This window comes from Microtus ochrogaster, chromosome 7 (genome assembly GCF_000317375.1).
Source record: "Microtus ochrogaster isolate Prairie Vole_2 chromosome 7, MicOch1.0, whole genome shotgun sequence".
NCBI lineage: Eukaryota > Metazoa > Chordata > Mammalia > Rodentia > Cricetidae > Microtus > Microtus ochrogaster.
Genome location: NC_022014.1, coordinates 16101588 through 16115577, shown reverse-complemented (window position 1 = coordinate 16115577; position 13990 = coordinate 16101588). Strand labels below are relative to the sequence as shown.

General features: G+C 48.4%; 1 protein-coding gene across 1 annotated transcript in view; it reads left to right on the top strand.

Moving 5' to 3' along the window:
- Positions 1-9935, top strand: part of Unc45b (unc-45 myosin chaperone B) — a 29224-nt gene extending 19289 nt beyond the window's left edge. Inside the window, exons 14-20 of the mRNA XM_005349369.2 lie at positions 311-438; positions 1257-1323; positions 2862-2975; positions 3320-3435; positions 4292-4409; positions 7166-7321; positions 9597-9935. Coding sequence (XP_005349426.1) covers positions 311-438; positions 1257-1323; positions 2862-2975; positions 3320-3435; positions 4292-4409; positions 7166-7321; positions 9597-9857 — 960 coding nt within the window. The 3' untranslated portion in view covers positions 9858-9935. The remainder of the gene's footprint in view (positions 1-310; positions 439-1256; positions 1324-2861; positions 2976-3319; positions 3436-4291; positions 4410-7165; positions 7322-9596) is intronic.
- The last annotated feature ends 4055 nt before the right edge of the window (positions 9936-13990 follow it).

Sequence of the window (13990 nt, the reverse complement as noted above, 5' to 3'; positions counted from 1 at the left end):
CAGTCCTCCACCTAGGCAGGTGCTCCACGGCTGAGCTGCGTCCCAGTCCTCCACCTAGGCAGGTGCTCCACGGCTGAGCTGCATCCCAGTCCTCCCCCCCCTCCGCTCTTATCACTGGGTTCTGTTTCAGGGATATAGCACAATACATGCCCTGCGGGTGTGTGTGAGGTTTAAGCACATTTCCAGAGATTATACACCATGTCCCCCTCCTGTCTATTCCTCACCCTGATGATGATCTGTCATAATGGCTCAACCTGGGGCTGACTAACAAGTGGTCCCTTCCCCACACCCACCCTTGTGTCCAATCTAGGATAAGAAGGATTTCGTAGACATGCGGGTGAAACGGCTCCTGAAGGCAGGTGTCATATCTGCGCTGGCCTGCATGGTGAAGGCGGACAGTGCTATCCTCACAGATCAGACCAAGGAGCTGCTGGCCAGGTGCACCCGGGGTGGGCTGGGGACACTGGGAGGCGGGAGGCAGGATGGAAGAATAGCGGAGACTGAGCGAGGGCTTGGAGAACAGGGGGAAGAGACGTGACAAGGCAGGTCACTGCAGCTGCGTCAGGAGGTGACCCCTGTTCCTTTTGCTTACCTTTTCCTCAGAGATGAAGGGTAGACTAGAGAGGAAGCAGGCAGGTCTCAGTTACAGCACAATGGGTAAATTCCATGACAAGGAAGCAAGGAGGTCTGGCTGGAGTCCAGACAGTAGGTCCCAGCCACCCAGCTAGAAGGTTGGTGGGTGGACATCCAGGAAGGGCTCCTGATAGAGGTGATATCAACAGAATCCTGAAGGAGAAAAGCAGCCAGCCAACTGCAGGGAAGGACAGGGCTTCAGGAAAGAGCAAACAGCACGTACAAAGGCAGCGAGGATGGAGGGGTAAAGAATAGAGTTTGGTTTCTCCTGTGGTATGTTATGAGTGGTGGTGGCATTACATGGGACCAGGACCAGATGATGCGGGTAAACAGGAGAGTTCCTCCTGGATTGGGGTAGCAGGGCGCTGTAGGCTGGAGCTGTCTCCAGAAATAGGAGTGGGACGGCTTTCGGAAGCCTTGCTTAGATTTATTGCCTCCCCCACCCCTTACGTGCGTGGCAGTGTCCTTAAAGGGGGCTCTTTCCAGTCAAGGGCACACGGTCTGCCTTTCCAGGCTTCCACTGTTGCGCTGAGGGTTCCTGGCTCTGACTGGCTGTGCGTGATTCCTGGGAATGCTCTACAGGAACAGTGAATATTCATTCTCCCTTATCATTGCTTTTGCAGGGTGTTCCTGGCACTCTGTGACAACCCGAAGGATCGGGGCACCATTGTAGCTCAAGGTGGTGGCAAGGTAATTAGGCTGTTCTAGGTAGAAGGTGATCTACTGGGAAGGAGCACACACACACAATGTGTGCCTGCCTGCGTATCCTACGTACACACTCATATATGTGGGTCCCCCCTGTCTCACTCCAAAGTCATGTGCTTCGACGCCCCCTACCTTCCTGAAATACCCTCACTCAGTTATCTACACCGGGTAATTCATGGGCCCAAGCTAGTTCCTTCTTGATTTGATGACGCCGTGGGACTGCTTTGGAATCCCATGCCCCCTGCCTGCCACTCTGGCTGGTGTGAAGCAGATCGTGGGCTTCTCACAGAAACCTTGCAGTGGAGCTTTGTTCTTCTTCTTTTTTATTTTGTTTTTCAAGACAGGATTTTTCCTGTAACAGTCCTAGCTGTCTTGGAACTCGCTCTGTGGACCAGGCTGGACTCGAGCTCACAGAGATCTACCTGCTTCTGCATCCCAAGTGCAGGGATTAAAACCCTGCACCACCACCACCCAGCTGCTCTCCTTCTTCTTAGCTGTGCAAACCTGGGCACGTTCCTCTCTCTGAGCTGTAATTTCTTCCTCAGCAAAATGGAAAGGAGGAGTCACTGTCTCACTTCTCAGAGAGTCATGGGAAGTAGGTTAGATACATTCAGCTCATAGATGCTCAATAAACAGCGGCTATTAGGATTAGATTTAGCTTGGGCAAAATGTAAAAAAAAACCCAGTTATTATTTATTATTATTGCTGTTATTGTTATTATGATTTGAGACAGAATCTTACCATGTAGCCCCAACTAGCCAAGTTCTTGACCTGTATGTAATCCAAGTTGGATTTAAAGCTGTAGTTTTCCCGCTTCGTCCTCCTGCCTGCTGATATTTTCGGCCCATGCCACCACACCTGGAAAGAGTCAATTTTTTATTTTTTTTCCAAAATGTAGGGAGAAATGAAGGCAGGGACCAAGGGTTGTGAGTCCTTGACAGGTATTTCATAGATTTATATGGCGCTTGAGTTAGTCAGACTTTTGTCTCTGTGACGGACATCTGGCATGAGAACAGATGAGGAAGAGAGATTCCTTTGCGTTTATGTTCTCGGAGATTCTGGCCCACGGTGCCACTGGGGGTCAGAAATGAGGCAGGACCTCATGGTGGTGGAGTGTGAAGCCAAGCAAAGTTACTCAATTTATGAGTCAGGAGTGAGAGTGGAAGGAAAGAGAGCAAAGGGGGAGAGGAAAAACAAGATACACCCTTCACATTCCGTGATGTTCTCCCTCCAAGCAGGGCTTTCCTCCCAATAGACCGTACAGCTGTGAGCTCATCAACCGATTGATCTGAGGGTTCGCTCAGAACTCTCAGGGTCCAGTCACTTCCTCATCACACTGACAGCTGGAGACCAAGCCTCCCACACATGAGCCTTGGGGACTTTGTCTACAGAGGAACAGCGCTCTAGAGCGCCTTAGGCTGGAAATCTCTGATTAGACAGACAGAGGGCAGCCGGAGCCAGAGGAGGGAGAGAGAGGCTTCCGGTTGTCCGTGGTTGGCTAGTGACTGTGCTCTCCCTTGCAGGCCCTGATCCCCCTGGCTTTGGAGGGTACAGATGTTGGCAAGGTGAAGGCAGCCCACGGGCTAGCCAAGATTGCTGCCGTCTCCAATCCAGACATTGCCTTCCCTGGGGAGCGGGTAGGTATCTGAGAAGCGAGAGAGAGGGTGCTCCATTGCTCGTGGGGCCCTGTCCCTGCACCTCCTCTGCTGAGAAAGGGTCATGATGCTGCCACAGGGAGGATAATGAGTCAGGGACACCTGGACCCCAGGCCTGGCTCTACCTCTGATGAATATGTTTGTCCTCCTGAACTTTGCTTTCCTATTTGAACAGGGAAAGGGAACACTGTAGCCTCTCAGGATCCCCATGCAGATTCAATCCACAGCGTGTGGGAAGGGAAGGGAAGTGCTATGTTTTAAGTGGCTCAGAACTGTAAAGCTTCAGATACAGGAGACTGAGAGATGCGACTATCTCATTCCCACAGGTGTATGAGGTGGTGAGGCCCCTTGTGAGTCTCCTGGACACACAGAGGGATGGCCTTCAGAACTATGAGGCTCTCCTGGGACTCACCAACCTGTCTGGGCGCAGTGACAAGCTTAGGTAAGTGGGGCAGGTGGAGAGGGCAGAGGCCCACAGAGGCGACCATGGAGTGTTTGGTTGCAATTTTGTATCTATCATGTACTGACTCCTCTGCTGGATGAGGGGGGCAGAGATGAAGCAGGGATAGGAGGGGCTGTGAGCAGGAACCCCATACAAACCCACAGGGACTGTGTGAAGCTGAGGTTCCAAAGGCAGCTTCCCCTAAGGTAGAAAGGACCAGTCCACCCGATAGGTAACCCTTCTTGGAAGCAGAGGGGTGGTGGACTGTATTGTGCTTTGTTTCAAGTGGCTCTTGAATTAAGGAAATATACTGACTCATGCAAATTAAGTTTGGGATAAATCAATTAGGTGTGGTTTGGTGCAGGGACTGAAAAAGTTGCCAACAAAGCTACAGAGAAACCCTGTCTCAAAACAACAACAACAAAACCCAACAGACAAAACAAAACAAAAAAATTGTCTGGTTACTGGCCATCCAGTCCACTCCTCTCCCCTCTCCTCTGTTGTTTTAACTTTCAGATGGACTTTTCTCCTCTCTCATGGTGACAAGTGTGACACTTGACCTCATATATAGCAGGAAAAGGAAGAGAATTTTCTTTTCCAAGTATTTATAATAAATATCTCCAGTGGGGTGACACGTTCTTCCCAGAGCCAGTTGCTGTGACTGGGAGACATTATCTTGTCATTTAATTTATTCCATTATGTCTTCTGGAGGTGGGGTCAGCATCCCATACACTGTACAGGCTGAGGATGTGGGAGGGACCCCATGAAGATGGAGGAAGAACCAGCCTCATGCGCTCACGGTTGTGGGGAGGGGTACTCAAGGCCCTCTGCCCCTCACCCTTCCCCCTCACTCCAGGCAGAAGATCTTCAAGGAGAAGGCCTTGCCCGACATTGAGAACTACATGTTTGAAAACCATGACCAGCTACGGCAGGCAGCTACCGAATGCATGTGTAACATGGTGATTAACAAGGAGGTAAGGCTGGGGCTCCAGGGGACAGGGTGACCAAGGTGTGAGCATCAGGCTTGGGATGAGACTGGGGTTCCAGGGGATGAGGTGGCCTAGATATGAGTATTGACCTTGGGATGAGGCTGGGGCCATGAGATGGTACTAAAGCAGCATTTTGATCAGAGAATCTAGGAGTCCCCTGATCACACCTAGATTAGGGCCCTGATTCCCTTTAGGAGTCCTAAGGAAACATATTCATGGTGTAATGAAGCTGAGTCTTGGTCTTAGTGAGGTGGAAAGTGTCATTTTTGTAAGTTAATTAAGCCTAAATAATGTCATAGTATCATAGGCAGGCTATGATCAGGGCTCTTGGAGGTTAAGAGAGGTTAGAGAGCTTCTTGCAGTCATTAAAGATCCATGGGACAGTGAAGAGATGCAAAAGCGCAGTTCTGAATCACTTTCAGACACCTCACTATGAGTACCCACAGGCCCTCGGCAGCTGTACTTACCACCGGGTAATCATAGGGTATAAAAAGAAAAAAAGTTGGGTGGTGCTGGTGCAGGCCTTTAATCCCAATACTCTGGGAGGCAGAGGCAGGCGGATCCCTCTAAGTTCAAGGCCAGCCTGGTCTACAGAGTGATTTCCAGGACAACCAGGGCTGTTACACAGAGAAACCCTGTCTTAAAACAATAGCAACAAAACAAACAAACAAACAACAAAACCCATCCCCTCAAAGCTCAACAAAACAAAACAAAACAAAACAAAAAAAAAAAGGAAAAGGAAAAGAATTAGGAGAATACCACAAGGCTACAAGGCTTCACAGTCAAGAAACAGGACAAATTATGAAGCTCTAGTGATTAACTTCTTCGCATGGTGACCAAGCATCTCTATGCTTACAGACATGACAGGTCCAGATCTGAGACACTTCTGGAATGTGAGCCCTCATGCAAGGACATGCGAGGCTGGAGATTTTTCACCTCTATACCTAATTCAAGTCTTATACCCTCTACTGTTACCAGAGTGATTATTTATTTTTCTATTGCTGTGAGAAAACACCAGAACCAAAGCAACTTATAAAAGGAAATGTTTGATTTGATAAACAGTTTTGGAGGCTTAGAGTCCAGGATGGCAGACCAAGGGAACAACTGGGAACTCACATCTTGATCCAGAACCATGATGCAAAGAGAGAGCCGTGGGAATCACAGGAATCTTCTGAAACCTCAAAGCCTACTCCCAGTGACACACCTCTTCCACAAAGCCACACCTCCTAATTCTTCCAAGACAGTTCCAACATCTGGGGCCAAGTATTCAAACATACAAGCCCATGGAATCCTTTTTATCCTGACTACTACATGGAGGAAAATCCAATTTATGAAACCAATTTTTTTTTTTGGTTTTTCGAGACAGGGTTTCTCTGTGGTTTTTGGAGCCTGTCCTGGAACTCCCTTGGTAGACCAGGCTGGCCTCGAACTCACAGAGATCTGCCTGCCTTTGCCTCCCGAGTGCTGGGATTACAGGCGTGCACCACCATCGCCCTGCTTATGAAACCAATTTTTGAAAGTCAGCAAGGATTGAGTTCATCAGGGAACTGGAAGGAAAAGGGTGTGTCCAAGGAGTCAGAGATGGGGTGGCCTACAAAAAGGGCACTGTGAAAGGGGGGCAACCTTCCCTGGGGGAGCACCTGCTGCTGCAACAACAGAATCCAGCTACATAGTGGTCTTAAGATACAGAAGTTCATACCTGGCCATGCTATCGTGTCATTGAGTTGGGGCTTGTCTACACAGTGACTAGGAATCAAAGCCTTTTGGGGCACCAGAAAGTGTCTCCCTCCTGCCACCCTGGAGTGATGATCTCTATTTGGTAGTGAGTAGGATCGACCATAGAAGGAGAACTATGCCACTTACCCAAGGTGGCCAGTCAGTGACAGCTCAACTCTGCTTCCATTCCATCAGTGAGGATTGGGCCATGGCCACATCAAGGTGTAGGAGAGGAGAGGGCTGCAGTCCTTGGTGGGACAGCTGCTTCCAGTGACTTCCACCTGGGTCCCACAAGAGACGGCCATGTTGACCTCTTCCTTCATACCTCCCCTCTGATGGCCCCTGCTCCAGATCCCAGGAGATACAGAAGGAGGCTCTTACCTGAGTATTTGTGATGTTTGTCTTCTTCCAGAGACCTATATTTTGGATATTTTCTCCAAACAAATGTCCTTAACCTTGACCAATTAGATTTTGCTGTCGTTTAAAGTGTGGCAGAAGATGCTATGGACCTGAGCCTTAATAACTCTTTGTGACAGGTCAGAGGGCTGGGTGGGCATCAGGCAGCTGCTTCTGCTTTCAGGTGTTTGGGACGCTTCAGTCTCACCTGGTGGAGACAGGACAACCACTCCCCAATACCAAGGAAATCTCCCTGATTGCCCCTGCTCCTGAACAAGTCCCCATGCTTTCAGGGACTGCAAATTCATTGCACAGCGGACCACATTGGCCCAGGACTGCGGGGGAGTAGTCTGTGTTTCCCAAAGAGAAGCTGCAGCTTTTCCTAGAGTAGAGATGCAAAGAGAAGGGGCCAATCTAGGGGAGGTGGGAAATGTCCTTTTCCTCCTTAGCCTTGGCTGTGGCGATTCGTAGCCCCTTCACTCAGGAGATCGTGGAAGAGCTTTACGCAGGCTCAGAGAAAATCTACCAGAGAGCCTGGGCCAGGGAATGTTAGCTGCCTCTTTCCGTCCTGTCCTTGGGAGGTGTAGGCGTGGGACATCTCTCACTGATCACACACCTGCCTGGAACAGGTTCAGGAGAGGTTCCTGGCCGATGGGAATGACCGGCTGAAGCTGGTGGTGCTGCTGTGCGGGGAGGAGGACGACAAACTGCAGAACGCGGCAGCTGGGGCCCTGGCCATGCTGACTGCAGCACATAAGAAGCTGTGCCTCAAGATGACGCAGGTGGTAAGAGCAGGCCGGGGACAGGAGGGAGCTGGGTGAGGCATACGGAATCTCCCAACCCTCAGACCATACTGTCCCGGTTCATCTAGGGAGGCTGGGCTGCAGGGCAAACTTTCCTAGTCGGGAGTTGGTTTCCCAGTACCTAAAGAGGGGAGGCTGTGTCTCGTGGTCATTACCACTACTGCTACTGTTTGAACTTCCCAGGTACATTACCTAAAGTCCTCTTGCCATGGTTTTGTGGGCGCACAAAACCCCTGCTGAAGAATGATAATAACCCGAATCACATCACTGCTGAGGGGATCTCTGAGTTCCTCAGAGAAGGGTGGAAGGGGTTGGGACACTGCAGGAAGCTGGTGGTGGTTTGGTAAAGCGGCTGTAGGTTCCCTTCCATGGACATGATGAGCGCTTCAGCAGCTGTAGTGGGAATCACACTGTTAGTCTCAAGCATGAGACTTTTTTCATCTCCTCCACACGGAGCCTAGCTCATGGGCATTCATCTCCATTGGAGTGAAAAGGTCAGCTCAGTTCAAACCTGCTCACATCTGGGGTAGAGGTTGGCTCCTTTACATGGTTAATTGAAGTGTGTGTGTATGTTTGCGGTGTGTGTAGTCTCTGAGTTCCATGTATGTGATTTTGTTTTGTTACCAGAGGTCTCTGCTGGGTACTAACTCTCCTGTGTGAACTCTGGACTTGTCTCTTTTACTATGGCAAGCTCTTCAAAACTATCTTGCCTGTAAGCATCACCCATGTAGACAGAACATGGTTCCTCTTGGTATTCGGATTCGGTAGATTGGGGTGTAGGAGAGAACTCCTGGCCTGGGTACCACTCCTAGAAACCAGTGCTTTAGAGTTGCTTCTCCTGGAGTAACTAGATGCAATGGCTCCAGAGGTTACGTGGTCAACCAGGACCCTTTGGTGACTCTGCATTTCTCCTAAGTGGGATGCTGCCCCATGGGGATATGTATATGTGTATGTATATGACATACCCACATATTACATCATTTAATATTCCCAGTCACCTTGGCAGGTAGGGGATTATTAATATCCTCATTTTCCATTGGGAAACAGGTTTAGAAATGGCACTTGCAGCACAGCAGAGTCAGATCAGAATCTTGAGGCCTGTCACTTTGGTGAGGCCATGCAGACAGCAAGCGCTGAATGCAGCCTGAGGACTGCTCTCTCTGAATCCAAACTCACAGAGATGTTTGCTCTGCTCTGCTATCTCGCCTGTGTCTGTCCAAGGCCAGGAGTCAGCTCCTGGCTGTGCTGTCAGCTTCCTTCCTGACTCACAGGGTGATGAGAGTGGCTGAACACTGGTCCACAGCAGTTGACTGTCCTCATGATCGTGCATGGTGGATGGAGAAGGAATGAGAGAATGCACCTCGGATTCTTTGCTTATTCCAGTCGAAAGCAAGGCTGGAGGACATGCCTGGAGCTCTTGTCTCAAAGGGCACCTGGCTTGATAGAAGCGAGCATTCTCCATGTTCCCCTCATAAAGACTTTCTTTCCTTGACTTTCTGTAGCTTCATTCTGCCGAGATGTCCAGCAGGCCTGTCCTTCTGCTTCTTAAGATGTTTAAAAAATAAATGGATGGGAGCTGGGGAGACAGCTCAGTGGATAAAGTCTTTGTTGTGCAAGCGTGAGGACCAGGGTTCGGATCCCTAGCAACCATGTAAAAACCAGGCAGGCATGGTGGATGCCTGTAACCCCAGTTCTCCAGGGACAAACCGGCTAGCTGATACAGCTCATCAGTGAGCAAGGGGTTCAGTTGAGAATGCTGCTTCTCCAGATAAAAGCGGGCTGCAAGCAGGGTGGTGGCGGTACACACCTTTAATCTCCGTCCTTGGGAGGCAGAGGCAGGTGGATCTCTGTGAGTTTGAGGCCAGCCTGGTCTACAGAGCCAGTTCCAGGACAGTTGGTGATAACACAGAGAAATTCTGTCTTGAATAACAAAACAAACGAACAAAGAAAGTGGAGTGTGACTCAAGAAGACAACTGACAATTTCAGGCCTCCAGACACATTCACAAGCATACGTGTGTGCTCCTGCATGTATGTGTACCTATGAACATGCATACACATACAGGCAGTATATATGTATATATATATATATATGTGTGTGTGTGTGCGTGCCCGCCCATTATAGTTTATTACTATTTACAGATATGTGGTCATAGTCAAGTTATTTAGCTGTGGGTATGACTGATACTTTCTGTTTCTCTTGTTGTCAAGCCTTCTTTCTGCCTCCTCACTGATTTCTTAAATCCTTCTATTCTGCAGACAACCCAGTGGCTGGAGATCCTGCAGCGGCTTTGTCTGCACGACCAGTTGTCAGTGCAGCACCGGGGCCTGGTCATTGCCTACAACCTGTTGTCAGCGGATGCTGAGCTGGCCAAGAAGCTGGTGGAGAGCGAGCTGCTGGAGATCCTGACTGTGGTGGGAAAGCAGGAGCCGGATGAGAAGAGGGCGACTGTGGTTCAGACAGCCCGGGAATGTCTCATCAAGTGCATGGATTATGGCTTCATCAAGCCGGTGTCATAGAGAGGGGGCCACAGGGTGCTGGGGTTGGTCCTGAGCTGTAAGGAGTCTTGACCTAGGCCCTCCCAAAGTGTCAGTTCAGCTAAGGACCACAGCAGTGGCGATGAAGTCTTGTCACAAAAGAAAGACTTAGTTGTCTCTTGAGTCGTCAGTCTTCCCCTTGGTCCTGGGAAAGTTTGAGTGTTCCTCTGGCTGCCTTACTTCCTGCCTCCCTAAATTTGTCAGGTCCCAGGATTTCTAGGATAACTTCTGTCTGTGATCAGGAAAGTGGAAGGACAATTCCCTCTGTCTCTTTTCTGAAGAGCAGAATAATAGACTGTAGGTTGGGTTTTTTTTTTTAGGTTGGATTTTTTATATATATATTTTGAATAATTGTGTAGTAGCAAGGTAGGAACTAACAGATGTGTGGTCATAAAGATCAATGCTGTCGTTCAGTTCGGATGCTGATCTCTGCTGATTTCCATGACCTCTCTCCCATGCGTTGAAACCATGTGTCTCAGCAGCAAGAATCCTGTTCAAGTCCCACACTCACTTCACATCACCCAACCTCAGTGGAAACAGTTCATGCTCACAGTGGTATGTGGTTTGTTTGGGAAAGTCTTCCATGAAAGATGGATAAGATGACTGTCAACAGATCAGCTCAACATCCTCTGAGCAGAACATAGATAAATATTAATGAATGTGTGCTTGTCATGCAGGGAAAGGTTTCACGTTGCTAGACCCAGCGGTACACTGCCATTACCAGCCTTATTCTCTCTCTCTGTGTGTGTGTGTCTTCTTCCTCTTAGTTCCACATCTGGTCTCTGCATTCCTCTGAGGCGACCTCAGATTGTGATGAGCTCTCTGCATGTGCTGGAAAAAAGCAGAGCCTAGCAGCTCTGTTGTACATAGTTGCTATGATTCATTATAGAAGAAGAGAAAGGACTGGGAGCCTCGTAGATCCCCACGGATGACTAGTGTACCTAGCTTGGGTCCTGCTTCATGCATGAAATGATCGTATCCAAAGGTAGATGTTCATTGCCACACCTGTGTCCTATATGTAAAATTTGGGGGTGAGGAGGAGCCTCACCTCGACCCAGCTGACACAGACTGAGTAGGGTTAGTAGGAATGTGTCTCACCACACAAGAGTGTACCTTGGGCAAATAAAAAAGAACGCATATTCTGTGTATTATGCTTAGGCACACAAGAGCAGTGCACTGTGGAGATCTGTTAATGTGAACTTCCTGGAATGATTAAGAATGTTACACTAGGGCTGGAGAGCTGGCTAAGAGCACTGGCTGCTCTTCCGGAGGACCCAGGTTCAATTCCCATAACCACATGGTGTTTCACAGCTGTCTGCAACTCCAGCCCCAGCGGAACTCATGTCATCTTAACACTGCAGAGATGTGATGTCCAGACTTACACATAGTCAAAGCACCCAGAAGTATAAAATGAAAACACAGAAACACAGAAAGCTGTTGCTACAGACCATCACTCTAGGATGTCTCAGTTCTACCCACAGTTAACGAAGGGTCATGCCAGATGTCATGCCTCATCTGAACTACCAGCACACAGGGAGCAGAGGCAGGAGGATTACGAGTTTGAGGTCATGCTGAGCTATATAGCAAGACCCTGCCTAAAACAAACAACGCTTCTGACATCAACATTGGTTAGAAAGTGACATTTAGATTCTTGGTCCTCCATACAATAATTAAATTATTTTGGTGCAATAAATAAAATTGTCCGATATCCATGTGTTATCAGCTGGCGTGGGGCAGAGCAAAAGAGACAGAGATATTGTTTGATTGATGATTGGTTATTGGAGTGTTGTACTGTCAGGATATGGGCAAAATCTTAAGGCAGTGTTTTCTTCTGCTCTCAGAGAATAGGTGCAAACACGAATGAGTTTCTCAGATCTTTTCTGCAGCAACGAACCTCACATTGACTCCGGACACAGGCTATTTTCCAATAGTGTTTATTAGATCTGTTATTCAGACAGGATAAGGCTCAAAGTCAACACTGGGGTGCAACCCTTTTGCCAATATACACTAATTAGCACTAAATGGCAATGCTTGACCTTTGCCCAGGCTCTCATTTTGCTCTTTTCCCCACATTCAGGGGGTGAGTGGGTACCGTAAGCTCCTCACATGAAACATCATCAGCCTAACCTGTTTTCAGTCTCATGAGATTATTGCCTACCCGGAGCTGGTTGGACAAATCTCATCTTTTGAGCAGTTAGAGAGAACACATTCCTGAGTGTGAACTTCCTGCCAAGAAGAGACAGGGAAAGCCAACAGACTTCCGGAAGAAAGGGAGCCCTGAATCTGGTTTTTGCTGCCTCTCATTGGATGAGACATCTTTGTGTGAGTCTGTTAAGAAGCGCTGTGGGAGGTGGGTGCTGGAGAGATAACTCAATTGGTAAAGCCGAGGACTTGAATGTGATCACTAGGGTCTACTGAGAAACCTGGGTGTGGTGGTAAATGCTTGTGACAGCACTGTTTGGGGGCAGAGACAAGTGGATCTCCAGGACTTGCTGTACAGCCAACTAAGCCTGATTGATGAGTCCTTCGTCTCAGTGAGAGAGCCTGTGGGGAGAAAAAAACAAGCCAGGAACTGGAGAGATGGTTCAGCAATTAAGAGCACTTACAGAATTAAGAGATCTTGCAGAAGATCTGGATTTGGGTCTCAGGACACCCACATGGTGGAAACTGTAATTTCGATTCCCAGGGGGTGTGATGCCCTCTGGCCTCCTTGGGTATCAGCACTCACGTAGTGCACGTAAACTTACGTAGAAGCACACAGATGCACATACGTTTTTTTAAAAAAAACCTTTCTTAAATTTTATGTGCCCGGATGCTTTGCAGGTATGTCTGTGCACCATGTGTTTCCCGGGTACCACAGAGTACAGAAGAAGGTGTTGGATCCCATGGAACTGGAGGTATAGATGGTTGTGAGCCACTTTGTGGATGCTGGGAATTGAATCTGAGCCCTCTGGAAGAGCAACAAATAGTCTTAACTGCCGAGCTGTCTCTCCAGCCTCAGAACATAAATGTTTTAAAAATCTAAAAACAGACAAACGAAACCGGGGTGACGACTCTTGAGGGGAAATAATGGAGGTGCTTCTTTGATTTCCACATGCATACGCAATACAAATGCACAGTCACGCTGGGTGGCGGTGGTGCACGCCTTTAATCCCACCACTTGGGATGCAGAGGTAGGTGGATCTCTGTGAGTTTGAGGCCAGCCTGGTCTACAGAGTTAATTCTAGGACAGCTAGGGCTGTTACTCAGAGAAACCCTATCTCCAAAAACCAAAAACCAACCCCTGCAAAAAACCCCAAAAAAACCTCAAACCAAAAAAACCCAGTTCCATAGTCACCCACACATGTGTACCCCACTTCAATAAAAACAAAAGCAGTTTATGGCCTACAGAGGTGGCTCAGCAGTGAAGAACACTGCCTGCTCTTCCAGAGGACCAGGATTCATTTCTCAGTACCCACTGGGCAAATCACAACAGTCTCTAGTTTCAGTTCCAGGGAATCTGAGACACACACATACATGTCAGTAAAACATGCATACTAAACATGAACATTATCAATAAAGGTCTGTATATGTATATAAGGGTGTGTGTGTGTGTGTGTGTGTGTGTGTGTGTGTGTGTGAATGTCAGGGCACACATATGGAGGCCTGAGGACAACTTTGTGGTGTAGACGATTACAATAAAGCAGTCCCACACTAGCTCAGAATGGAGTACAGTAAAGGGTTTCTTATTTAGGGGTAGATTTCCAGATTGACAGTCTTCTGCATGAGCAGGAAACAGAAACCGAATCCAGCAGCCAAGAGGCTGTGCATGTTTTTTACATCTGTTTATATAGCACATGTGGCCACACCCAGAGTGGGCTAGTATCTTAAAGGCTATTGGCTAAAGGAGTTCCCACAGCATTGTGGAGTCATTTGTTACCTCTATATGAGTTCTAGGGGTTGAAACCTAGTCATCAGGCTTTGATGTAAGTGCCTTTATCCCTAGGCCATCTTGCTGGCCAGCTGTGACATCTTCATACCTGTATATATTATGCTTTAACTATATCCTTACCCATTTTTCTTTCTTTTATCTCTTTTCCTTCTCCCCCACTTACTCCTTACCCCCTCTTTTCCCC